Below are 26,604 nucleotides of genomic sequence, written 5' to 3' on the forward strand. Positions count from 1 at the left end.
TGAATATGTGTGTGTTTATTTGGAAATTGTCTATTCTATCTTATCCTCTGTATCCCTTGCTTGGTCATGAACTTTTCCTCCAAATATATAAGAAGATGTCTTCCTCACTCCTCAAATCTGCTTATTATATAATCTTTTGTATCATATATCTATATGGAGTTTATCTTAGTATATGGTGTGAGATTTTGATGTAAATCTAATTTCTGTCAGACTCTTTTCTAGTTTTCTGGAGTTTTGATTAAATATTAGCTTACTAGTCATTGTTCTGTATGGTGTATACCTAATCTGTTTCATTCATTTATTTATTTTTACAAATAGTAATCCTTTAGAAGTGTGAGTTATATGGCACTAAATAAGTAAATTAATTTAGGTATCAATGGAATTTTTATTATATTAGGCCAGTTTACCCCATGAGTTTGCCTTTACAAATTTACTAGTTAGTACTCATTCTTTGTGGTTGTTCAGTCATGAACCATTTTGGGTTTTCTTGACAAAGATACTGGAATGGTTTTTCCATTTCCTTCTTCAATTAATTTTCCAGATGAGGAACAGAGTGAAACAGGCTTAGGTAACTTTCCCATGGTCACACGACTAATACGTATCTAAGATTGGATTTGAACTCATGTCAAATGACATGACTCCAGGGGTGGTGCTCTATTGTACTATCTAGTTGCCCATTCATTTTTTAAGCAGAGGATTTATTCTTAACTAGTACTATTTGACAATATTATATTGACAGTATTATAGAATTAATTTTCTTGACCATGCTGATAGGTAAGATATGATTAGTGTGCATAATATTTAAACTTAATGCAGAAAAAGAACTAATGTAGAAAATACAACCAGATTTCCCTGAGAGTCTCCTCTTGTCATTTTTCTAGCTATAAGCATCAACTGCCATCCATATGATTAATATAGCTAGTGAATATCAGAGACAGGATTCATCACTTCAGTCACTCTCTCTAGCCACTACATAATGCTTACTCTCATAACACACAACAATATATAATAAATGTATGACTGAGTTACACACGAAAGTGATGAGTAAGGTATGAGGAGAAAGACCATCATTGATCATGGAAGTTCCCATAGAAGAATAAGGCTTTAAAGAATGGGTAGTAATTTGGAGGGCAAAAGATTGGAAAAGAGCCCATTCTGGTCCTAAGGAATTTTATCTAATTGCAGATTACGGAGGGTCCTAAATGTTAAAGTAAAAGATTCTGAGCTTTACTCATGAGGTCATAGGGAACCACTGAAGTTTTGTTTTGTTTTGTTTCTAAACAAAATTAAGGCAACATTTTCCTTGCATCAAAGGGAAAAGGAGAAATGGCATTTCTAGCTTACTAACTGTGTGACCTCAGGAAAATCACTTAATCTGTTTGCTTAGTCACAAATTGGGGATAATGATAGTACTGTTTCCCAGGGCTCTCGTCAGGATCAAGGGAGATGATATTTGGAAAGCATTTAGCACAGTGCTTGGTACATAGTAGATACTATGCAAATGTTATTATTATTGTTAATGATAAAGAAAGGAATAAAGTTGATTAGTTGGTCATCCTCTTTAAAGCTAGACCCTAGTTCTTCATCTAGCTTTTTAAATATCTAACCAATTTTTGATTCAGGGTGCTTTGGTACAATAGAAAAGACCTTAGAAGAAGCAGGAACAATAAAACATGATTTCAGGTTATTTGATTTCTGTGAAGCTCAGCTGTTTCTACCAGATTTTTTTTTTAAACAGGCAATCGGGTTTAGATGGCTTGCCCAGGGTCTCATAGCTAGTAAGTGTCTAAGTAACATTTGACTTCAGGTCAATGCAGCTATCTAGCTGCACATTGGTTCTACCAGCTCTAGGGAGAAATTACTTATCCTATGAGGAAAATATTAACAAGGACACAGACAGAAAGTCCAAGTGTTGGGGAGATTCTGTGAGACAAAACTAGAGAACACTAGCTCTTACTTTCTTCTTCTCCTCAAGAGACAACCCAAGAGATCATTTGAAAACAAAATTAATATATAGATATATTAATATTAATTTATAACTATAATTATATTATTATAAATGTTTACATTTATAATTTATTAATAAATAAATGTATAAAATTAAACCTTAATAAAATACAAAATACTAAAGTTATTTTATTAGTAACAAAATCATTTTTTAAAATGACAAAACTAATTAAATTTATTTTATAATTCATTACACTTTTGCAATATCTTCAACTTATCACTATCTTGGAATAATTATTTCATAAGTATATTTCTCATTTTCCCTGAAAAACTGTAAGCTTTAGGAGGGCAAGGAATCACTCAATCTTATGTTTCTTTGTATCCACAGAATACATAACACAGAACTTTGTATATATTAAATATCTATTTGTGGTTGTGTGTATGTGGACTATTGGTGGTTGATAGTGATGACAAGCCAGAAACTGTAGTTAAATATATTTTTACCAAAAATACAACTGAAAAACTTAAGTTTTGGAAAGATTGCCACTATTCTTCCAAAAATTACCTGGGAAACTTTCCCAAAACCACTTTGGGATTTTGCAAACAGCTTTCTGGACCACTGAATCTCGTGCTGATATGATGGAGGCATTCCTATCAGTCTTATTCAGCATGGACTTGCTCCCTATTAAGATCAGTTAACAAATCTGACATATTCCATTTGATACCTAATATAGAGTCAGGAATTAATTGATTACTAGAAGAATTTGTCATTTTAAATCAAGTCAATATCTCTAATAGGCAGTGGGAAGAGAGATATATTTGGAAATTAAAGATTTGGTTTCAAATTTGGGTTCTGCCTCTTATTGTTTGTGTGACTTTAGGTAACTCACTTGAACTTTCTGGACTTCAGGAGTCCCAATTATGAAAAAGAGAGACGATGACTTCCATGGTTCTTTTAACTCTAAATCTATAATCCTTTTAGTTTTCCTTACAGTGCTTTTCCAATTCAATCATCCTTAACAATGAAGAGATAGCACTTTCTGCCGGTTTGATTGGCTAGGGATGTGGGGGACTGAATAAGAGATCAAATAATTTTCCTTCCAACACTTGGTTTTCATTCAGGTAGGGGTGGTCATGAATAGAAGGGATGGGTCACTTTTTGTTCATTGAAGGAGAAGTAGCTCCTTAATTAAAAATTGACTCCTTCTACAGAAAGAACAAACAGCACCTTCAATAATCTTCCAAGTTGGTAGACCTTGGAATGTCAGTATAATATTTGTTTCCTTCTTGGTCATTTCTTGGGGAAGAGGTAAAAGATCCTAGCAGGAAGGAACATATTCATACACTAAATGATTTTCATTATATCTCTTTTCAGGCTCTAGCAAAAGTTTGTTTTTATTTGTGAAGTTCAGTTCTGTTGACCACCGACTAGAAGATTCTGAAAAGTAATGGTCTCCAGTAGAACAGAAGATACATTACAGATTTAGAAATGGAAGGAAACTTAAAGGTCATTGAGTCCCAAACCCTCATCTTCTAGATAAGGAAACTGAGGTCCATAGAAATTAAAAGACTTGCTCAGGCTCATATGGATAGAAGAATTTGAATTCATGTTCTTTTGATTCTAAGGCTAGCAGTTTTGCACTTTAACAGCTACTCCCTCAATCTGTCAAGTCAATCATGTATCACTTTTTTTTTTTTTAAGTTAAACTAACACATATGCTGAACTGGTTTCCTTTCATATTTAATAAGTTGCAAAATAAGATCCAGTAATTTTCTGTAGTAGGTTGAGAAAGATTCTGCATTGTAACCAGAGATAATTACAGAGACAGTAAGAAGCAAAAGGCTATTTAGTGCCAACCAGAAGCCCTCCCCCTAAGGCAAACACTGTCAGCATGTAGAGCCTTATGCAACTAAGAAGGGGTAACTTGGAGCCAATAAAAATGAAAGTTTGAAGAGAAACTAGATTAGTGTGTCCCTGTCATTATAAGGGGAAAGGTACACATGATCTTTTTCAAGAAGCCCCCCAAATGTAACTACTTTCCTTGTGTGGAATCCATATACTCACCAAACAACTCTAGGACTGTAATTTGTTTTCCCAAATAGCCTACCTTTCTGGGAAGGGAATGCATGGCTAGCCAACAGAAAAATCATTTGGCAATTATAGTACGGATTGTAAATGATTAAACTGACTTTCTGGTACAAATCAGTCTTATGTGAGGTTGGGCAGCATGAGCCAATTTTTTTCCAAGGCCTGATTGCCCCTGGATGAGATGAACAATCAAAATTCCAGACCTGCAGAGTTGGGAGGAGAGGGGTGGGGGCAACCTCTGGCATTTCCCATCAATGTATTTTTTATTACTGCAATTGACTTTTTTTATAATTCCATAAAAACAAGCTCTTTTTTTCCTTCTGTCCTTGTGGTACAGTTACTGCTTTTTGGTAATGGTGCTTGAAGGGTTACTTTAAACTCTTCTTTCCATGCGTCACAGTGTACCTAAATAGCTGGATGAATGAATTTATGTGGTATGTCATCCTGATGCAGACCTAATGAGAAGAATGGGATGGATGAGCTCCGAGATTGTTGCCAGCTCTAACAGCCTATGGTTCAGTGAATCTCTCTAGATACTTAGCACTTTATTTCCCCTGGCAGAGCATTAGATACTTAATGCATCCAAAGCATAGGATCCAAAGCACAGGACAATCCTAGTAAATCCAGGGATTTGTCATCAGTTCTGTGACATCACTGAGAATGAAACCCCAATACTCAAAATTTTACTCTTCTAAACCTCCTAATGAAGCTTTCACACTAAATATGAAAAATTAATGGAAGTTTTTGGTTGAAAAAAGGCAAAATTGGTACTAAAATTCTCTTATGTATGTTGTTACCATAAAGGTTGTAAAATTCCTTATTTTTAATTGTAGATTCAATTTCAAATTCAAAGAATATTTATATTCAAGTTTTATTATCTTCTAGTGATCCCCAGATCCCCAGAGGGGTAGATACATCTCTCTCTCTTTCTCTTTCTCTCTCTCTCTCTCTTTATATATATATAACATATATATATATATATATATATTTCTCTTTCTCTCTCTTTACATATATGTATATATATAAAATATTCTTCCATTTATTTAAGAATGTTCAATCCAAAATGCTAGATTTTTATTTAATGTTGTTTTTTAAAAGCTAGCCCCTTCAAGTGTAGGACCATTGCTCAAAAATCAATTAAACATGCACAAAACATAGGTAATTTATTATTAAACTGAAATTTATTTTTAACCCACTAGATTCAACACAAATGGTTAGTAAGATTCTGAAAAAATTAAAACAACACAAGAAAACAAATTTCCAAGATTCATTTTTGGAAATCCATGACTTGGAATCTGCAGGCTTTGGATTTGCATTGCTAACTTGAGAAACAAAGAATGACTGTATCTAGTAGGAAAAAAAAGGAATGTAGGCCTTTTGCTTCATAAAGTTGGCCACTCTCCAATTTTTATTAAAATCTTCCCTGACTCTAGAAAAAAAATACAACCAAAGCTATTTTAAAGCTAATTCTTCTTGTAGTGCAGACAGTTTGCCAAAATGGAAATGGAGAGATTAGATAATCTCTCATTTGGACAGTGTTTCTTCTTTTCAATCATAGCCTAAAATATCTATGTGTATTCTGGAATTCTATTAGGAGAGGCCATTTACTGGCCTGTTTCCCAAAGTCTAGGCATATATATTGCCAGTTAAGATTCAAAAATTTAATACCTGGACATCACGTAGAAGAACTAAATTATTGTGTTTTTTTTTCCTAACTTATTTAGCTTAGGCTTAAATATAGGTCCAATTAAAATCTCTGCCATTTTTTGCAAAAAAAAAAAAAAAAAAAAAAAAGTTAATTTAAATGTACTAATATGTTTTCAAATATACGAAGTTCAATAAAAAAGCAAACTTGTCTCAAATTAAAAAGAAAAATATGCATAGAATTTCTCCTGATCTAGAAAAAAAGCAGCATTAAAAAAAATCAATATTCCTTAACCATGGATTGGTGACAGGTGAATGTGATTTAGAGAAATTACCAAAGACATGAGGTAAATCCTAGGCATAAATCAGCTCACCAGCATTTAATTCACATATAACCAAAAATTATGCCTTTCCTACTTCTAGCATCAAAATTTAACTCCAGAGAGAATTTCTTTCTTCTTTCCACTCTAGTCTCCCATCCATGTCCCATTTTAGTCTTCTCTCCCTATTCTTCCACTAAAACAATATCCATCTTGAGTGTGCTAAAATGAGGGACAGAAAGTCTTATCACCACATTAGACAATGACAAAAGCTCCAATAAAGACTTTATTTTTTAAAAAAGTCCCACTCTCATTGCACTCACAATATGGTCATGGGGAAGTCACTTACCTTTACTGAGTCTGACTTTTCAGGGGATCAAATACTATTATTCTTACTGAACTGAACTGATGCTGAGTGAAGTGAGTGGAACAAGAGAATGTGATGGACTTGGCTCTTTTCATGCAATGAGGTGATTCAAAGCAATTCCAATAATCTTGTGATGGAAAGTGCCAGGAGCATCCAAAGAAAGAACTATGGGTGGACCCACAACATTGAAATAACATCTTAAAAAAACAGAACTGGTTAAATAGTAAAAGAGGCACAAGAATCTCCTGAAAAGAACTCCTTAAAAAGCATAATTTATCAAATGGGAATAGAGGTTAAAAAAAATATATTGTGATGGAAAATGCCATTGCATACAGAGAGAGAACCATGGAGACTGAATGTGGATCAAAGAATTATTTTTACTTTTTTGGTGGTGGTTGTTTGTTTTTTTTCTTTTTCATGTTTTTCCCCCTTTTGATCTGATTTTTCTTATGCAACATGATGAATATGGAAATATGTTTAGAAGAAATGCACATAAACTGTTTGGATTTTTGTTTTTCTTCCCAGGTAATTTTTACCTACTGAATCCAATTCTTCCTGTGCAACAAGAGAATTGTTCGGTTCTGCACACATATATTGTATCTAGGATATACTGTGACATCTTTAACATGTATAGGACTGCTTGCCATCTGGGGGAGGGGATGAAGGAAGGGAGGGGAAAAGTCAGAACAGAAGTGAGAGCAAGGGATAATGTTGTAAAAAAATTACCCAGGCATGAGTTCTGTCAATAAAAAGTTATAATTATTAAAAAAATAAAATTTAATTTAAAAAAAGAAAAAAAGAAGAATTGCACATTTAACCTATATCAGATTGCTTGCTTTCTTGGGGGGTGAGGGGAAGGAGAGGGAGAAACATTTGGAACAAAAGGCTGTGCAAAGGTGAATGTTTTAAAGGAGGGAAAAGGATCCACGTGCAAAAATGTTTGTAGCAACTCTTTGTCGTGGCAAAGAACTGAAAAATAAGTAGACGCCCATTAATTGAGGAATGACTGAAAAAGTTTTTTTTTTTTTTTTTTTTTTATTTAATAGCCTTTAATTTACAGGATATATACATGGGTAACTTTACAGCATTAACAATTGCCAAACCTCTTGTTCCAATTTTTCACCTCTTACCCCCCCCACCCCCTCCCCTAAATGGCAGGATGACCAGTAGATGTTAAATATATTAAAATATAATTTAGATACACAATAAGTATACATGACCAAAACATTATTTTGCTGTACAAAAAGAATCAGACTCTGAATTATTGTACAATTAGCTTGTGAAGGAAATCAAAGATGCAGGTGTGCATAAATATAGGGACTGGGAATTCAATGTAATGGTTTTTAGTCATCTCCCAGAGTTCTTTTTCTGGGTATAGTTAGTTCAGTTCATTACTGCTCCATTAGAAATGATTTGGTTGATCTTGTTGCTGAGGATGGCCTGATCCATCAGGACTAGTCATCATCTAGTATTGTTGTTGAAGTATATAATGATCTTCTGGTCCTGCTCATTTCACTCAGCATCAGTTCGTGTAAGTCTCTCCAGGCCTTTCTGAAATCATCCTGTTGGTCATTTCTTACAGAACAGTAATATAATGACTGAAAAAGTTATTGAATATGAAAGTAATAGAATATTATTGTTCTATAAAAAATGATGAAGAAACTGATTTTAGAAAGGGCTAGAAATTTACATGAACTGATACTGAGTGAAACAAGCAGAACCAGGAATACATTATATACAGTAACAGCAAGATCGCGCAGTTATCAACTATAAAAGACTTGATTCCTCTCAGTGGTTCAATGATCCAAGGCTATCCCAATAAACTTTAGATGGTAAAGGCCATCTGCATCTATAGAGAGAATTATGGAGACTGAATGTAAATCAACACATGATAGGTTCCGTTTTTTTTTTTTTCCTTCTCTTTTTTTCTCTCATGGTTTTCCTTTTGTTTTGATTTTTCTTTTCCTCCCAACATTATTCACAAAGAAATGTGGTTTTTTTAAAAATGTATTACCAGGGGAAAAAAGAAATTGTTACCTTGACCAATGGTTATCCTCATCCCTTTTGTAAATAAATAAATAAAGCTACAAAATTAAATTAAATTTTCAAAAAAGGTGAATATGAAAACTCTTTTTGCCTATATTTGGAAAAAAAAAGATAGTTTTAGAAAATAAAAAAGAATGCATAGAGAAAAATATTTCAGTTGATGCAATAGAATTAAATGATATTTTAAAACAAAATGAGTCACTTTAGTCTTTGCATAGTAAGTCATATCACATTCATGGCGGAATTGGTAAAATTGTGAACCTCTTACTTTGTGAAAGGAAATAACTCTGTATGTATATATGTATATACATGTGCATTTGAGTGTGTGTATATATATATATATATATATATATATACACTTACATATATATATGTACGTGTATACAATATAAATAAATTTAAGTCAGATGATTTCTACAGCTAACTTTACTAACTATACAATTAGTTTTTTACCGCATGTGGGAAATCTCTAAATTATGAATGCCCCATGTATATATACTTATGTGTGTGTATATATATATATATATATATATATAATATACATACATATACACACACACACACACACACACACACATATATAATAAAATAAGTAGCTGAACTAATTGACCTCTGAAAGTGTTAGACACTAACTCTCTGAGCCTTGTATCCTAGGCCACACCTAAAACAGGCCAGTCTTGAAAGCATTTAAATTCAACAAATATTCAAAAATCCAATTAAAACCAGTTTCCTAAGGTTACATGAAAAGAATATGCTTTTCAAAGATAAAAATTGCTCTCTTCCACCTTCATTCACTAGATTTATTAATCTAAGAAAGCAATTCCCCAGACAGTACAAGTCCCATAGCAATCCTACAGCAACCAACCAAGAGACTCATTTGGGGAACAGTGAAATTCAGTAATAGTCTCAGCCATTCTTTTCTCCTCCAGGCTAAGCCTTTTAGACTTCAAGCTTCTAAGGACACTGTCAAAACAAACAACTCTGAAAGACTTAAGAACTTTGATCAATACAATGACCAACCACAATGCCAGAGGATAGATGAATGCCATCTGACTCTGGACAGAGAGATGATGGACATAACATGCAGAATGAGAAATATTTTTGGATGTTTCCTGTGTAGGAATTTCTTTTATTTGCTTATGGATATGTGTTAGACAGATTTGTTGTTTTCTTATTTTTTTTTTCCAATGAGAACAATATTGCTAACTGGAAAAAAAAAATTTTAAGCTGGGGTGGGGGTGAGATAGTAAATGATGAGCCAAAGACTAAATGAGTAGAGGAAACGATTTTGGCTTTTGATGCAACAACTGTACATATTGCAGTTGCAACTGTTCAAAGAGCCAATCAATGCTGGCCAAATTCCCATCATTCAGTTTTCTCATTTGTAAAATAGATAATATATTGCTAATATATTATCACTAATCTTCAAAGGACAATATGAAGAAAATGCTTTATAAATTTTAAAGAACTATATAAATGTATTATTATCTATACATGTATAGCTAGGGGGTGCCATAATATACAGAGTGATAGACCTGGAGTTAGGAAGCCTCATCAACCTGAATCCAAATCCAATCTCACTCACTGGCTATGTGATCCTGAGCAAGTCACTTAACTCTGCTTCAGTTTCCTCACTTGTAAAATGAACTGGAGAAGAAAATGGCAAACCACTCCAGTATCTCTTCGAGAAAAGCCCAAATGGGGCCGTGAAAAGGACATGACTGAAATGACTCAACAAAAACAAAATAAATAGAGTGCTGACCATGAAGATGGTTCAAATCAACCTTTGGTCACTTACTACCTGTGTTAACCTCCCCAATTACAAAATAATAGTACTTACCTCCCTGGGTTGTTGAGGACTAAATGAGATAATATTTATAAAGCATTAATAGGTGCTTAATGGCTATTATTGCAGATTAGTTAGCTAGCTAGTAGTAGTAGTAGCATACAATATTATTTTAACCTTATTATTACCAGCAGCAGTAGTAGAGATATGAGAGGCAATATGGTTTCATAAACAGGACACCAGGAGTTAGACATATCCTAATTACAAGCGTCCCTGGGGCCCTTTCATGATCTCTTAACTCTTCTCAAAAGACACCAAATCCCCAAATAATCAGAATCTTTTAAAGAAGGCTTAACAGACAACCTGAAGAGTTGTTTCCCTTTCTTAGAGGGATTTAAACAATGGGTTTTGCCTATTATGTTATGCCTGGAAGTTAGATTTTCCTTCCAATAAGATAAATCCAACTTAGTTTCTCAGAGACTTATAGTAACAGTAGCTACCATGCCTTGGGCTATGGTATAGTCAGGTGTCACAAATCCAAAACTATGAGTTGAGCCTCAAGAGGAATTATGTGGGCTGCTAGAACACGCAAGCACTCAAAGAAATAGCGAGTGAATTGGGGTATCTTTCCGTCCCTCTGGGGTCCTCTTCATTGTACCATTTAAGCACCAAATGACAAGCTAATGAAGTCAAGAGATATAAAGAAGTTAGCAGAAAGGCAGCAAGTAACAGCTTGTCATCTGGCTGGGAGCCCATGGAATTTCCCAGAATAGATGTGTTACTTAACTTACTTACTCAATGACATGTTCTATACACGGCCAAACTGAAGCCCCCCATGTACTCTCCCAAACAAGTCTATTCTGTCTACACAAATCAAGCTCTGCTATTTTCCATGGTTATTGGACCACTAGGTGGAGTTAGCAAAGGCAATTGATCCCCACTTTTTTCTTCCTTCAGCTAATAGTGTAATAATCACAGATTACCTTACAGCACAACCTAGACAGCAGCTACTCACTGTAACAGAATACATTATGAAACCTTGTTTCATTCATTCATTCATTTATGGATTCATTCACTCAGTGAATGAATGAATTTATTATGAAAGTATTTATTAGTTAAAACCATCCCTTCTCTCTAGCTGCTCATATTCTAATAAGAAGAGAAAATAGAGGAGATTTCAATAAGTCAGATGGAGAGATCCTAAGGTCTTTAGGGTACACTGGTATTATAGACATGACTCTAAAAGTTTAATATTTGGATGAAATGAGATACTTTTTGAGCCCTTGAACAAAGAAGGTTTCTTTGCCCTAATAAAACCAGGGTAGAAAGGCACTTAGCTGCCATTTAAAAACATGGCTGGTCAGTATTCATTGAGGGCCTGATGGAGGCAGAGTTGGTGGTCTGTGGAAGGTTGCCATCACTTGGTAGCGTTGGTGTCTCAACTGTATTCTGATGGGCTGCAGTAATCAAAGGCAGAGGTCCAAAAACTATGGCCATGGGCCAGATGCAACAGCTGAGGACGTTTATCCCCTCACCTAGGGTTATGAAGTTTCTTTACTTAAAGGCCCACAAAACAAAGTTTTTGTTTTTACTATAGTCTGGCCCTCCAACAGCCTGAGGGACAGTGAACTAGCCCCCTATTTAAAAAGTTTGAGGACCCCTGGTCAAAGGAGTAGCAATGGCTTGACTTGCTGGCCTGTACCATCTCCTGACTGTCCCTCAGAGTGCCTTGCTGCTTCAGAATCTGGGAAGCCGGGAAATAGTTTATTCTGGTACATACATCAAACTGCAAGGATACAAAGAATAGAACTCAGTTGGCACTCACAGTAGTTACAGTGTTCTGCAGTGCTGATGAAGCCAAGGTCAGTGGTTCAAGTCAATCAGATTTTGGCAAAGAACAACTTCATTCTATAGCTTATAGGATGTAACCCCTGATGTGAACCAGCTGACAGACAGGTGTATTAATCAAAATCAATCATTATTTCTGGAGGAAAAAAAACAATAGCAATCAAATCATAGGTCTTTATGGTAGGTCCAAAAATCTATCATTTTTTTTCTTTCATGGGATAAAGAATCCTTTCTGCCAAGTGGCCCTCAAAAAAACCAAACAAAAAACACACACTCTCTCTGTGTGTCTCTATCTCTGTCTCCTTTTCCTCCCTCTCTTTCTTCTTCCTTCTCCTCCCTCTCTCCTTTCTCTCTCTCCCCTTCTCTCTCTCTCTCCCCTTCTCCCTTCTCTCCCTCTCCTTCCTTATCTCCCTTTCTTTTTCCTTCCTTTCCCTCTTCCCCTCCCTTCTCTCCATCTCCCTCTCCTTCCTTCCACCCTCCCCTCTCTCACTCTATTTCTCTCTGTGTCTCTGTCTCTGTCTCTCTTCCTCTCTCTCTCTCTCTCTCTGTTTGTGATGTGTGTCTATCTGTGTATACATATACACATAATTTCTAGATGTATGTCCACAGCACATATATACGCTGGGCAGATATAGAAATGCTGAAGTAGTCCTGGTCTTTTGAGAGGCTGACACACTTAAGGCTTCCAATTTTCTTCCTGTTTACCCTAGATGGGGAAAACTGTTCTAGTGACTCATATTTAGCTTCTGCTGATTTGTCAGGGTCACCATGATGGGCATAACCTGTTATTTCCTAATGATTTGGTTATGGTTGGGAAAATATGGAGGCAAATTCTTAGTATTACCAGTAAATTGTTATATATCACTAACATTTTTAAAGACATAGAAAAATTTAAAGGCGGTGAAAGTGCAGGAGATGCTTGCTGGCAATTTTACTTTTTCATATGAAAGCAATGCTTGGCATTTGTCCATATGATTCCACAAGAAAATGAGAAGGAAGAAGAACTTAAAAGAGATACTATCTGAAACATTTGACTATTGCAACATTTGATGCTATTGTGGTATAGCTGCTATGTTTTTGTTCCAAGATTGCCTTCACAATATCTTATTCCCATAAGAAATGGAAAGAAAATGGAAAGGATCCTTTTAATTTTGTAAATCTTTATTTTTGCTTTTGATTCTAAAGTATCATAAACAGAGACGATTAAAGCTCCATTCCCCATATCCCACCAAAAAAATTTCTAGGTCATATTGATAAAAATCCTCTGCCCATGTAAGGGAGAAAGGGATAAGAGAACCTCTCATGAACCCAAAGCTGGTCAAATCTCTAAAGCAAAGGTCTTCAGATTAAATCCACAGTATATCTCCAAGTCACAAAAGGAACCAGATTATCAATTTGGAACATTTAATAAAATCAGTGAAAACTCTGGGGATCATTTTTCAAAGTCTGAATATCAATGGGAAAGAAACCTGGGGATCCCCAGTCTCCTTCCTCCCTGTATCTTGCATATATCCTCCCAGTTTTAAATAAAAGGTAGATTTCTTCCTTGGGAGTCATTGCTTCAGCAGGGGTCGCTGTTCCACAGTCATATCAAGGCTGCTTAAAAAAGGGTATCATGAAGTTTGTCATACAGATGGAGAAAGGACTCGGTTTACGTTTTTTGAGGATTTTTTCATTGTGCTTTGAGCAGAGAGCAGCAAGCTTGGCAGACAGAGATGGGAAAGAAGTCAATCTTTGGTGCAATGGCAGAAACAGAGAGTAATGGCAATTGAAAATTCATATTTCTATAGGGTCTAGAATCGTAGAATTTTTAAATTGAAAGGAGCTTTAGAAATCATCTAGACCAGAGATAACTTATTAAATAAGTAGTTATACATGAAGATACAATCATAGGATTTTTAAAAAAGTCTGGAGAAAGGATCATAAATATGCTGTTTTCTATTTACAAATCTTTTTAAAGATGTAAATGTCAGGGAGTTAGACAATTCAGTGAATAGAAGAAGTCAGAAGGACCTGAGTTCAAATTAACACATACTAGCTGCAAGATTTTAGGCAAATCACTTAATCCCAACTGTGTCACCAAAAAAAATTTTTTTTAAAGTTGCAAATAAGAATCAAGGAGATAGGAAAATTGAACCTGTGATTTTAACTGTATAGAGAACTAATGTGAGGAAACAGTTTCTGTTGTTTATATGGATAAGCACCACCTCTGCTTTGTTGGTGCAATATTATTCCCAGATTAAAATGTAATCATTACTATTACATCACTGTGCCAGATTTTTTTTTTTTTTATGTTGTTGAGTCATTTCAATCTTGTCCAACTCTTCATGACCTCTGTAGGGGTTTCTAGTATCAGAGTGTTTGCCAGTTTCTTCTCAAGTTATTTGTATAGATAAGGAAACTGATGGAAATAGGGTGAAGTGACTCCTTCTGGGTCACACAGCTAGAAACTGTATGAGGTCACATTTGAACCCAAGAAAATGAGTCTTTCTGACCCAGGCAGGTCTGGCACTATATCCACTGTTCCATCTAACTGCCCCAGTGTAGTCTTACTAAGTCCATTTGAGTACAATATAGCACTTGAGAGATAGAAAAGCATATTGGACAGATCTCAAAGCCATAACTGGGGTCTAGACCATCCTAACACATGCAATTTCCACACATAGTCATATTAGAAATATTAGAAATAAAAAACTGAAAAATAACTGAACTTCTAAGATCAGATTTTGTGGTTGTGGGGGTCTCTTAAAGTGATGTTACTTAAAATGAAAGCTTCCATTCTATCTCCAGGATAAAGTCATAGAATTGCAGTATTTTCAGCTGAAAAGCAATCTTAGAGATCATCCAGTTCAAATGTCTCATTTTGACACATTTCTCCTCAGCCACTTCCATTCATGTGTCTTAAGACTTGCTTCACCATGCTGCAACAGTCTTTGCACTCTGGAAGTTCACTTTCTCCCTACGGTTTCTTCATCCTAGAAATTTATCTCATTCCTATGGCCCTCTCCTTTAACTGGTTGGTTCCTACCAGGACAACCATTTTAAAGAAAGTGCTAGTCAATTCTTCATTCCTTTCTGAGCTTTCTAGACTTTCTCCACTTTACCACTTTCCCTGCCTTTGTTCCTTCTTCCTTCCCTCCAACCAGCTTTCTTTTATGTGTTTTTTCCTCACTAGAATACAAGCTTCTTAAGGGCAGAGGTTATCTTTTTGCTTGTATTTATGGCACTTTACACAGTAATTGGCACTCAATCACTTCATTAATGTTTGTTGAATTAACTTGACACATTGTGCTGGGTTTTGTTTTTGGACATGCAAGAGAATCAGTCTTGTTCTTTTGAGGGCTGACACTCTAAATGTCCTTCTGTTTATTCTAGATGGGGGGAGAAACTGGCTCTAGTTGTTCTAATTTACTTTTTGCTAGTTGGTCAGGGTCATCAAGATAAGCAGTCTGCAGCTTCCCACTGAATTGATTAAAGGCCAGGGATTAGAGGAAAGTTCATAGTAGTCTGAATTTAGAGCAGGAAGAGATTCACGAAGACAATCCCTTCATTTTATAGATAAGGAAACTAAAATTAAGAGAAGACAAGGGCCTCATCCAAGGTCTCCCAGACGGTAAGATGGCAGAACCAGGATCTAAACTAGAACATTGGACTCCCAAACCACACTGTCCATGGTACCAGATTGCCTCCCATGCTGAATATAAGCATGGTGAGTCTACAGGTTTCCATACTTTACATGATAAATTTTCCTTAAAATTTGCATGCCAATTGAATTTTGATGAAAGAATTAGAACTCACTAGTTAAAAGAACACTGTCTTTTGTAAAATGAAGAATAGTCATTATAACTGAATTAAGTTCAGATTTTGGTGTTGTGGGGGTCTCTTAAAGTGATGTTATTTTAAATGAAAGTTTTTCCATTCTACCTCCATGATAAAGTCATAAAAGTACAATATTTTCAGCTGGAAAGAGATCTTAGAGATCCTGCAGTCCAAATGTCTCATTTTGACAAATAAAGCAACTAACTTCCCCAAGAAAGTACAGTTGGGTATTGGCAAAGCCTGAATCTCTTGCCCTCCAGTCCAGTGCTCTCAATCTTGTGCTTTTCAGCTAATTTCTTACTTGTTGTCAAGGGTTTTCAATCCTTTCTGTTATCAATCAAGTCTTCTTGGTCCCACAAACTCTCCCTCTGAACTCTTCAACTGTTAGAGCTGTTCAGTGTCCTGTACCCTTCTCTTGCATGGACTAATCATGTGCCCAATTCTATCCTCATGAAAAAGCTAAAGCCTAGGAAAAACTCACATAATATCAAGTCACATACACGCCCTAAGTGAAACTAATCTAAAAGAGTCCTTAAGCAAATCCCACATTGTAATTAAAATTTTCTCTGTCTTCCAGTCTGAAAGCCTCTCTAAGGAAAGAGAAACACCCTGTTCTTCTTGGTATTCCCCATGGGTCCCAGCGCGTGGTAGACATTTGATATCTGTTGGATGAATTAAAGATACTAACAAGATAAAACTAATTGGAAACAATGGAGTGAAAAAAGTCTTATCACTCATTAGTGCAGACAGAAAATAGTCAATTTGTCTTTTCTAGGCACACCTCCACTCTCTTGTTCTAATATGTTCACATATTAGTAAGCACAAGATATTCAACAACAATAAAAATTAATGATAAAAACATGTTAAATTGTATTTTTGAGATTCTCATTTCTTTTTCCAGAGAAAACTAGAGATGAATCATTAGCTTAGTGATCCAGGGAATATATTGTCCCAGGGAACAACTGGGATGATAAAACAAACAAACAAACAATAGACTATAAAGATAATACTTACAACCCATATTATTATCAATCTTCTTGTCACATAAGGGTCAATATTCCAGTGAGTGAATGGAAGGAAAGTGATGTAAAAAATTTCTTCACCCAAAGCAGCTGAAAACCTGAATAGATAGTAGTAGAAATAATTCTTCACAATGTACTTCTGGGTATACTTCTGGGCATAAGGCTGGAAAACAATGTTTGAAAAGTTCATGTAAGTTCACTGGGGAAATTATTTAATAACATGTTTTCAATGGACACTGTCTAAAGTACGAAAATCCTGAGTTACCATGACCCTGTCTTCTCAGAAGATACTAAAGAGGTATTGGTAAGGTTTTGTTATTATAGTATCATCATTATTAATCACCACCATCATTATTTATCAAATACCATTCATTTACATAGAGGATGTTTTTGTTTATGAGATTAAATAAGCATATAAAAAAGGAAATACTATAATAACTCAAAAACTCAAGAAAAATTAAGATACTAGTACCATCTGAGAAAGGAAATGTATGGATTTAAGATCTCATTTTTATGTTATGTTATGAGATATTACATTATAGACTAGGAATCATATTGCTTTATGATACCTGAAGAGTCACTTCCCTTCCTATGTCAATACATCCAACCTTAAAAATGAGTAAAGTCCCTCAGACTTCTTATAAGAAAGGCTGATTACAAGTACATGTATGAAATGCTAAAAAGTACTTATAAAACTACTTTATTTTTTTCACTTTTGGTTTCTTTCCCTCTTATCCTAACAGATGACAAATGAAATAGTTGAAAAGCTTTCAGAGAAATAAAAAAAAATATTTAGGCTATATAAAAACAAAAGGGAAATACCCCTCAGATATATAAGAAATAAGAAACAAAAGACAAATGGTTTAAATTCTCTCTGTTGCATAATAAAATTCCAAAAACAGATTTCTATTGCTATCAAAAATAAGATAAACAAAAGAAATAAAAGACAAAGTTAACATCAAAAAATATAAAAAAACTAAGTTAAATGTACTCATATTTGTAAGTCCTAATGGTTCTGCATACTTGCTAATACCTTACTAATATCATTGGTAATATGCTATTTATTTTATTTTTTCCCCAATAGTATTTTATTTTTTGAAATATATGCAAAAATAGTTTTCAACATTTACCTTTGCAAAATCTTGTGTTTCAAAGTTTTCTTCCTTCCCTCTCTCCTCCCCCCCTTCCCAAGTCAGCTAGCAATTTGATATAGGTTAAATATGTGCAATTCTTCTACAGATATCTCCATATTTATCATGCTGAACAAGAAAAATTAGATCAAAAATGAAAAAACCACGAGAAAGAAAAAAATTAAGCAAACAATAATCACAATGAGGTGAAAATACTATTGTGTTACTTATTTTTAGAAGTATGTGTGTCTGTTTATGTATGATAGCAGATATGATAAGGTGCCCAAAATCAGAAAAGGAGTAAGATTATCCATTTTTGTAAATATAAATTTCGAATTATTGACCTAAAACTTTTACTTCTAAACCAGAAAAATCATCACTAATCAATCAATCAACATGTATTTATTTATTAAGTTATTTCTATGTGCTAGGCAATGTGCTAGACACAAGAGACACAAAAACAAAGCATTTCATGTCCTAAAAAGTTTATATTTTGAGAATGGGGAAGAGATAACATGCACATACATAGTTATAAGTAGATAAAAGATGATTGGGGGAGGGGAGGTACTAGCAGGAATAAAGGAAGTGTGATCAGGAAAGTTCCCTTGCAGAAGGCTGCACTTGAGTTAAGCTTTGAAGAAACTTAGGAGATTCTGAGAAACAGAGGTGAGGAATCATGGGGACAGGAAATGGAGTGCCATATTGTTGTTTATTCTTCCTTTTTGAAGATGACCAATAACAACACAAGAATGGTCTCACTGAACTGTGGGGAGTAATGTGAAATACTGCTAAAAAGATGGATTGAGACCAAGTTGGGAAAGACTTTAAATGCAAACAGAGACAGTACATGTTACCCTAAAAGTAACTGAGAACCACTGGAGTTTATGGATAAGAGAAATGACATAGTCAGATTTATACTTTAGGAATATTGCTTTGGCAGATTTATAAAGAATGGACTAGAGAAAAGAGATATTTGAGACAGAAAGATTATCTAAGGGACTATTGCAATAATCTAGGCAAGAGGAGATGAGAATCTAATACAAGGTGGTGGCTATATAACTGGAGAAAAGAAGAGGAAGAAGTGAAAAACATCAGAGGCAGAAATGACAAGATATGGGTAACTATTTAAATACTCAGACTAATTGGGAAAGAAGAGTTGATAATGATACAAAAGGCTTTGAACCTGTATGATTAGAGGGATGGTGGAACCCTCAGTAAAATTATAGAAGTTCAGAAGTAAGCTGGGTTTTGGTGGAAAGATAATAATCTTCATTTTTAGATGTTTGTAGGACAACCAGTTTAAGATATACAATAAGTAATTGATCATATGTGATTAAAACTAGAACATGTAGTTTTAGGAATTATATGTATAGGGATTATAATTAAATCCATGGGAATAGATGATGTCACCAAATGAGAAAATGTAAATGGATAAAAGTGGGGCCCCAGAAATCTTTGGGATATATCTACCATTATCACAAATCATAAAATGCAAATATCTGGGAGAAACTAGGTAATTAGGTCTTGGTTGATATTAACAAGGTATAATAAAGTTATGTTGTCACCTTAATCTAATCTTTATGACAGAGTAATATGGCAGTTTGATAGAGAGAAAATAATGCATTCTTATAATATTAACCAGATTTCAAGAGGGTTTTACTTCTGTCCTCTAAGGCCTGGTTGCAAATATTTGGAAAAATACTCTCTCAATCAGTACTCTCTAATTTAAACTAAATTTAAACAAAATTACAAAACTATTGTAACTTCCTAAAATTATATTGGTAAATAAGATGTATAATTGCTATTTTTTTCAGTAAACAGTTTGATTTATTTTAATTTTCCTTTCATTTCTCATCACCAAGCCAAAAATTTTGACTTCTCATCAGAATAAGCTCCTTAGTGTTTAAAGATAAAACACTCAGAATCAGACAATAAACCAAACTCTTTTCTAAACAAATCTTTCAAAAATCAAATGCCAGCGAGGTATTATTTATCAATTGAAAAATCATGCACAAATCTTTTTGATGTTATTAAAAGTAAAGTGAGATGTCTGATCTTTTTAAAACTCTCTTATTCACATCTTTAATTCCAAGTACAGGAAATGAATAAGAGGACTGATAATTATACTAAATATTTTTATTTTTTTATCATTATATATTTTATAACATTTCTATAACTTTAAATACCAAGGAGCTTCTCTGGCTTCATTGTTTCATTGGACAAAATATTTAAAATTATGATAATTCATCAAGATCTTGACAAACACTTCACAATAAATTGACCTTACGCCTAGGGATAAAACCATAAAACAACTCTGTTCTTTTCAGACAAAAACTGCATCCCTGCTTTATTTTTATTATCTAGTGTTGGCAAAGTTTAAGTACTTAATTCATGCAGATTTTGCTAATTAAACCAAGCAAAGTCAAGTGTTTGCTAATATATATGGAATAATTAATTATTAATAATATAATATAATAATAATAATAAATGAAGAGTTAGGCCCAGAATGAAACAGAAGAAGGAAAACAGACTGGATTGCCTTTAGAAAACTGTGAATTTCTTTCAATGACCACAAATGTCTTCTCAAATGAAAGGTCTATTTTAAATTAATCTATTAGTATTGTTGTATGGTTGTAAGCCATCCAAAAAGTTACAAAGTCTTCACAGTATTAAAAAGGAATTATCACTCAGAGGACCATGGAGAGACACATGGCAGGGCTGAGCAGGCCACAACTCATTACAAAAGAGGATCAGAATTAAGGATGACCTCAAATAAATGTATGGAGGGAAAAAAAGAGAGATAGAAACATGAGGGGCTAGTCATATGGCCAGAGGGAAGAATAAAGAATGGCTATCCCTTAGTACTACACTGGCATCTTTTTAATGTTAAGACAAAGTGATGAAGCCCTCCCTGTCCTCCAACTCTAGAACACTGGGAGGGCATGGACAAGAATTACCTAAATGGGGTAGGCTCGGATAAGTATTCTGGGAGAGATTATGATTACTGATGAGATCACAGATCTATATGATTAATTCAAAACACTGACACATATTTTTTCCTCATCAATTTTAGTTTATTTTTCATTAGAATATGTTGATCAAAATCACCTAAATTAATACTTAAATACAAGAATGTTTAAAATGAAGTGACTCCGAGATACTCCTTAAAAACAAATACCTATAATCCTTCCATTGTTACCTGATTAGCAAGAGATGTAAAATACTCCTACCTTAGTACATAATCAGTCATCTTTAACTCAGAAAGTGAAAGCTTGTCCAATATCTTTCTCCCCGACTCCTCCCCCCATATCTTTTTTTTTTTTTTTGGCTGAGGCAATTGAGGTTAAGTGACTTGCCCAGGGTCACACAGCCAGGAAGTATTAAGTGTCTGAGATCAGATTTGACCTCAGGTTCTCCTGACTTCAGGGCTGGTGCTCTATTCACTGTGCTACCAAGCTGCCCCATCCCACCCCCAATATCTTTTAAAAGCTAGATGGCCCAATAGATAGAGCACTAGATGGTGTCAAGAAGACCCAAGTTAAATCTAGCCTTAGACACTTAGACACTGTTGTTTTGTGACTTCAGGCAAATCACTTAACTCCTGTCTACCTCAGTTTCCTTATTTTCATAATGAAGATAATAATAGCACCTGCCTCACTGGGTCATTTTGAAGACCAAATGAGATAATACTTGAAATTATTTTGCAAATCTTAAGTGCTAGTTATAAAAACCAATTTATAGATTTGATGAAACAAAAATTTTTGAAAGCAAAAATTTTCAAGATCAATAAAAATTTGCAATGTAATGGCATCTAGTAACCATAATTAATCAATCCTTGCCATGGATGGAAAAGGTCCAATATTCTCCTCCCTGCCCCCCTTTCCTTCTTTCTTTCCCAGATTTTATTCACTAACTGTATAATCTTCAGAGATTAATGTTTGTAACCTACTTCCCAATACCTTGTAAAGAGATGGGCCTACATTAGCCAAATTCTGATCTCTGGATTTTAGATATGGAAAAGTTTCAAGTCTCATGTCTGTTTTCTTTGTTGTTCAACACATTTATGAAACTCAAGAAAAAGCCAACTTTCCAAGAGATGAGTGTCTCTTGTGCTCATCTCTTAATGGACTAAAGTCCAATTTAGTATTCAAATTCACTTAAAGATTAAGTTAAGCCCAGATAACAGGACCTCTCTCTGTGTGTGTGTGTGTATGTGTGTGTATGAGATAGTGTTTATATATATATATATATATATATATATATATATATGTTAATACAAACATATATGTATGTATGTGAGTATCTTGAATTGTTTTTTCAATCAGAACTATGGAGGAATGTTTATATGTTTTTGTGATTAGATATGGAAAAACTACTCTCAGTTTCTATTCTCTTGGATTTTGCTTTACTAGTACACTTAACAAGAAATGATCACTTAAATTGGAAAAGATAAAATATAAAATTAAAGTTTATATATTTATATGTTGGACAAAATGTCATGGCTATATTTGAAAGAGACAGTATTAGAGACAGTGATTAAAAAGTACAGAATTCTTTGTCTCTCTAAAACAGAATCTGTAAAAAGACGGAAGAATCTAGAAAAAGAAAATCTTCAATTGTATTTAATTCCTAAAAGCAAAATGCAAGAGTAGATTTAGGGGCTGAGAAGAGAGAGAAAGTAAATACATATTAAGTACATCCAAACTTGAGTAAAATATAGTATTCCCTTATCAATGCCTTTAATATCAGAGTTAGTTAACCTTGTCCAGCAGATACTAGGAAAGAAATCTACTGGATTGGCCAATTGCCTTTAAGTCTACAAAAAAAAAGATGTTTCAAAGTCCTAAGTTCTAAGATTCCTTCCAGCTATAGACTTAAGTAGCAAAATTTTCCCACTAAGAAAAGTAGCAAGGATTTGGGGAAAAGAAAAGGCATTGTGATAATTTGGCTACAACCTAGAAAGGCTATCTAGGGGATACCCTCTGGAAAGTCCAATCATTTCTGGGATTTGCGCTAGACAAAGAAGAAAAGGAATGAGAAGACCAGGATAGTAAGTGGAGCAGGGATATTTAAATGTATAAGATAAAGTCAATAAGATTGTAAAGGAAACCAGTTATATTGAAGTACAGCATTAAAATGTAAACAAAACAAAACAATTTCAGGAACACCAGGTTAAGAATTTAGCCAGAAGCAGCATAGTGTAGAGGATAAAGTATTTTAGACTTAAAGTTAGAAAGACCAAGATTCAGTTCTCATTTCTGGCACTCACTGCCTATTTCTAAGTGGTACTGGTAGAGAACAGTGCCAGTGGGGCCCTCTTTCCACTGGTGTAATCACAGATCAACCCGTATGTATTTGGGTAAAGAAGTGGTTCCCACCTAGGGCATGTGAACTGCCAGGAGATGCCAGAAGTCTGTCAAGGGGTAATGAGAATATTACAAAAGTAGGAGTGTTGGTTAAAACAGTTGTGTATTGGAGCAGAAACAAAATTTTTGACACTAAAAACTGTTTCCAGAGGCTGAAAAAATACTGTAAACATTGAAATGCAGTTTGATATAGGGGGAAGAACACTGATCCAGGAATTCCAGTCCCTTATTTGCTAATAAAATTCCTTTGGAACAAATCATTTCATCCTTCCAGCCTTTGGTTTCCTTCCTTATAAAATCAAGAGGGTTGGACTAAATGGGCTCAAAGGTCCTTTTTACTTTTTACTGGTTATCACTTGCCTCATATGAAGGTAATTCTCCTGTCTTAAAATTTTCAGAGCACTTGATAAGGGGTTATGATGCCATTAACAGCCAATGTCATTATTCTCATTTTTATAGATTTATATTAGGAGCAGAAACTGACAAAGGTCAAGTAGGTAATACAACTATAGAATATGTTTGTTGAAGACATTCCTCATCACTACCTGACCAACACATGGTATATAGAAATATTAAACATATAAAAAATTAACTTTTTCTTTATTACTGAACCCTGAAGACATCTATTATAAATAAACTATGTGAATCTGGAAGTGATAGATAACATTCTCAGGGACAGAATTGGGATGCCAAAAAGATCTCAGGTTAGAATGATTAGTCAAATACCACAGGATATCATTTAATAAATGTAAAGGTATACACTTGGATTTAAGAAATCAATTGCACAACAGCAAATGAAGAAGACCTATGGTGAGTGCTTAATAAATGTTTATTGACTAATTGACATGGATTGACAATAGCTCATATAAAAAAAATTGCTAGCAACTTTGGACATTCAAGATATCAACTGTGAAGAGCATTCAAAAAGCTAATGTGAACATCAGCAGCATTAAGAGAAAGTCAAAGATCTGCTCAAGGGAGGTGATGATAGTTCTATTACACCCTTCCCTGGACAGATCACATGTACAAGGAATACTATTGTCTAATTTAGATTTCTAGACTGAAGATTTTGCTGGTGGAGGAAATTCTTTCTATCAATGAAGATTTTAGAGCATTGCAAGTTGAAATGAACATCTCTAAGATTTAAACTCTCTAAGAGAGGTGAAGGGCAAGTATACATCAGAAGAAAACATGAATTCAGATTATACTGACTTGAAGATTCACTCTTGTTCTACTTTGCCAGGATGGCCTGCTGCTCATGCTAAGGTCTGAAAAACATTTTACAAACAGTATCCTTTATGATCCTCCTAAAAATAATGGAGGTAGGTACTATTATCATCAACATTTTAGAGATGAGGAAACTGAGGCTCAAATCAAATTTATAAACATTTACAAAGCAATTACTATGTACCAGAGAATTATTTCAAGCACTCAGGATGAAAACAAAATTGAAAGTATGTTCTGATGTGCAGAGATTAAACTTGTTCATCCCAGGACACACAGTTAGTGTCTTAAGAAAGATTTGAATTTGGGTCCGACTCCAAAAGTCCAGCATTCTATATTATACCACAGCACAAAAGCACATAAATAGCATTTTTTAAAATGTGAAAAGGCCAAAAGAGTGCAAAGATGTACAAAGACCACAATAAAGCTAGCTCTGACAAGAGAGAAATGCTTTAGGCCTTAAAATGGGCATGAACACCTTTGTTATGGCCAAATTTCAACAAAACATAATGAGGGTATGACATTAATTAGCAGTTCAAGACTTGAGGGGAGGCATATTAAAATTGTTTTCTGATGGTGCAATAGACACGTACCTCCCCAAACTCCTATGCCTATCTGCCAGGTTACTTTTAATTACCAGTCAAAGAAAGAATCCAGAGAATAAAGACTTTCCAACCTATGAGGAAAAAGAAATTATGATTACTTAGGAAGTTTAAGAAAGATTGACAGTGTCCCTTGAAGGGGGAAAGAGAAGCCCTGAGAACACGAAAGGGTTTCCTCTTTCATCTGAAAATCCAGATAGAATTACAATTTGGGTGACCTAACTGATGTCTGCACAGTACTTTGGTGATTAAAATTTCAGGATGGCTAGACTGAAGGTCAATAACATGGAAGGACAACTCCTTTGAATAATGGAACCTGAAAGGAAACTGCCTGCCAATCACTTTCATCTGCTTAGTTAGCATTTGCCCAGATTCTTCATTCAGTGTCCAAACAAGAAGAGGCAGCCTCTAGGGGAATTTAACAGGTCTCTCCTATGGTATTTACTATCAGCAGTTAGTTGTAGTCTTTTTACATTGACAGGATTTCTGTCCTCATCAAAAGACATTAGTTCCTCCATTCCTCAAGATGCCTGATTTTGGGACCATCACTTCCCCATTGTCAGGACAAACAAGTACTATTATTAATTATGTCATTTTCCTCATCCCCTAAATATTTTGAGATGGTTTCAATGGTGGTACAAATTCCAATCCATGACTAGGTCCAGCACTCTGAAAAAGACATTTTTTTCTTTTTGTAAATGAATTATTTTAAGCCACACTCAGGCTGAAATATGTAATGAAGAACTGCCTAGGGAGCAATTATTAACTAAACATATTGGGGGGAAGGTTTAGAAGGGAGACCTTCTTTCTTGATAAGTTGATGAGTTACCAGTTCCCCTTCAAGAATTCAGAAAAAAAAGAATCTCTCCCCAGTGAGAGTCTCTTCTAGAAGTACCAAGGGGAATAGGAAGATAGAACAAAGAAGAGAAATGACTCCCAGTTTGGGGAATGGATGGGAGAAGCCAGTTGCCCTTCAAGTTCAAGAAACATCTTAAGAACTTAACTATTTTTCAAAACATTTTGGATTCGCTAAAACCAAAAACACATTGAGTCAGACATTCTTTTACTTAACTGTTAAACCCTTGTGTATTCTGGCAGATTTGGGGTGCAGATGTTTCTGATTCATTTATATTAACTTATCAAAATGACATTTTGGAAGAGCAGCATGATGTTCAAGACAGAACCATGTAAGCCTAAGTATTTTAAGCCAGGAAGAGTTTTTCTTTTGTTTGGTTTTTCAATTCTGTTTTGTTTTGTGCCAGCTACACTTGGGAAACTAAGTTCAATTTTCTTCTAAGAGTGGCAGGATGGACCCGCCAATTCATTTTTCTTTAAGAAAATAATATTTAGAGATACAAAAGATGTGGAGTGAAAGTAATTTGCACAGAGAAGGT

General features: G+C 34.5%; 1 protein-coding gene across 1 annotated transcript in view; it reads right to left on the bottom strand.

Moving 5' to 3' along the window:
* The window catches only part of SGPP2 (sphingosine-1-phosphate phosphatase 2), a 124,429-nt gene that overhangs the window by 63,019 nt on the left and 34,806 nt on the right, over window positions 1–26,604 (bottom strand). Inside the window, exon 2 of the mRNA XM_023500814.2 lies at window positions 16,881–17,051. Coding sequence (XP_023356582.1) covers window positions 16,881–17,051 — 171 coding nt within the window. The remainder of the gene's footprint in view (window positions 1–16,880; window positions 17,052–26,604) is intronic.

Source organism: Sarcophilus harrisii, chromosome 3 (assembly GCF_902635505.1).
Source record: "Sarcophilus harrisii chromosome 3, mSarHar1.11, whole genome shotgun sequence".
Lineage (NCBI taxonomy): Eukaryota > Metazoa > Chordata > Mammalia > Dasyuromorphia > Dasyuridae > Sarcophilus > Sarcophilus harrisii.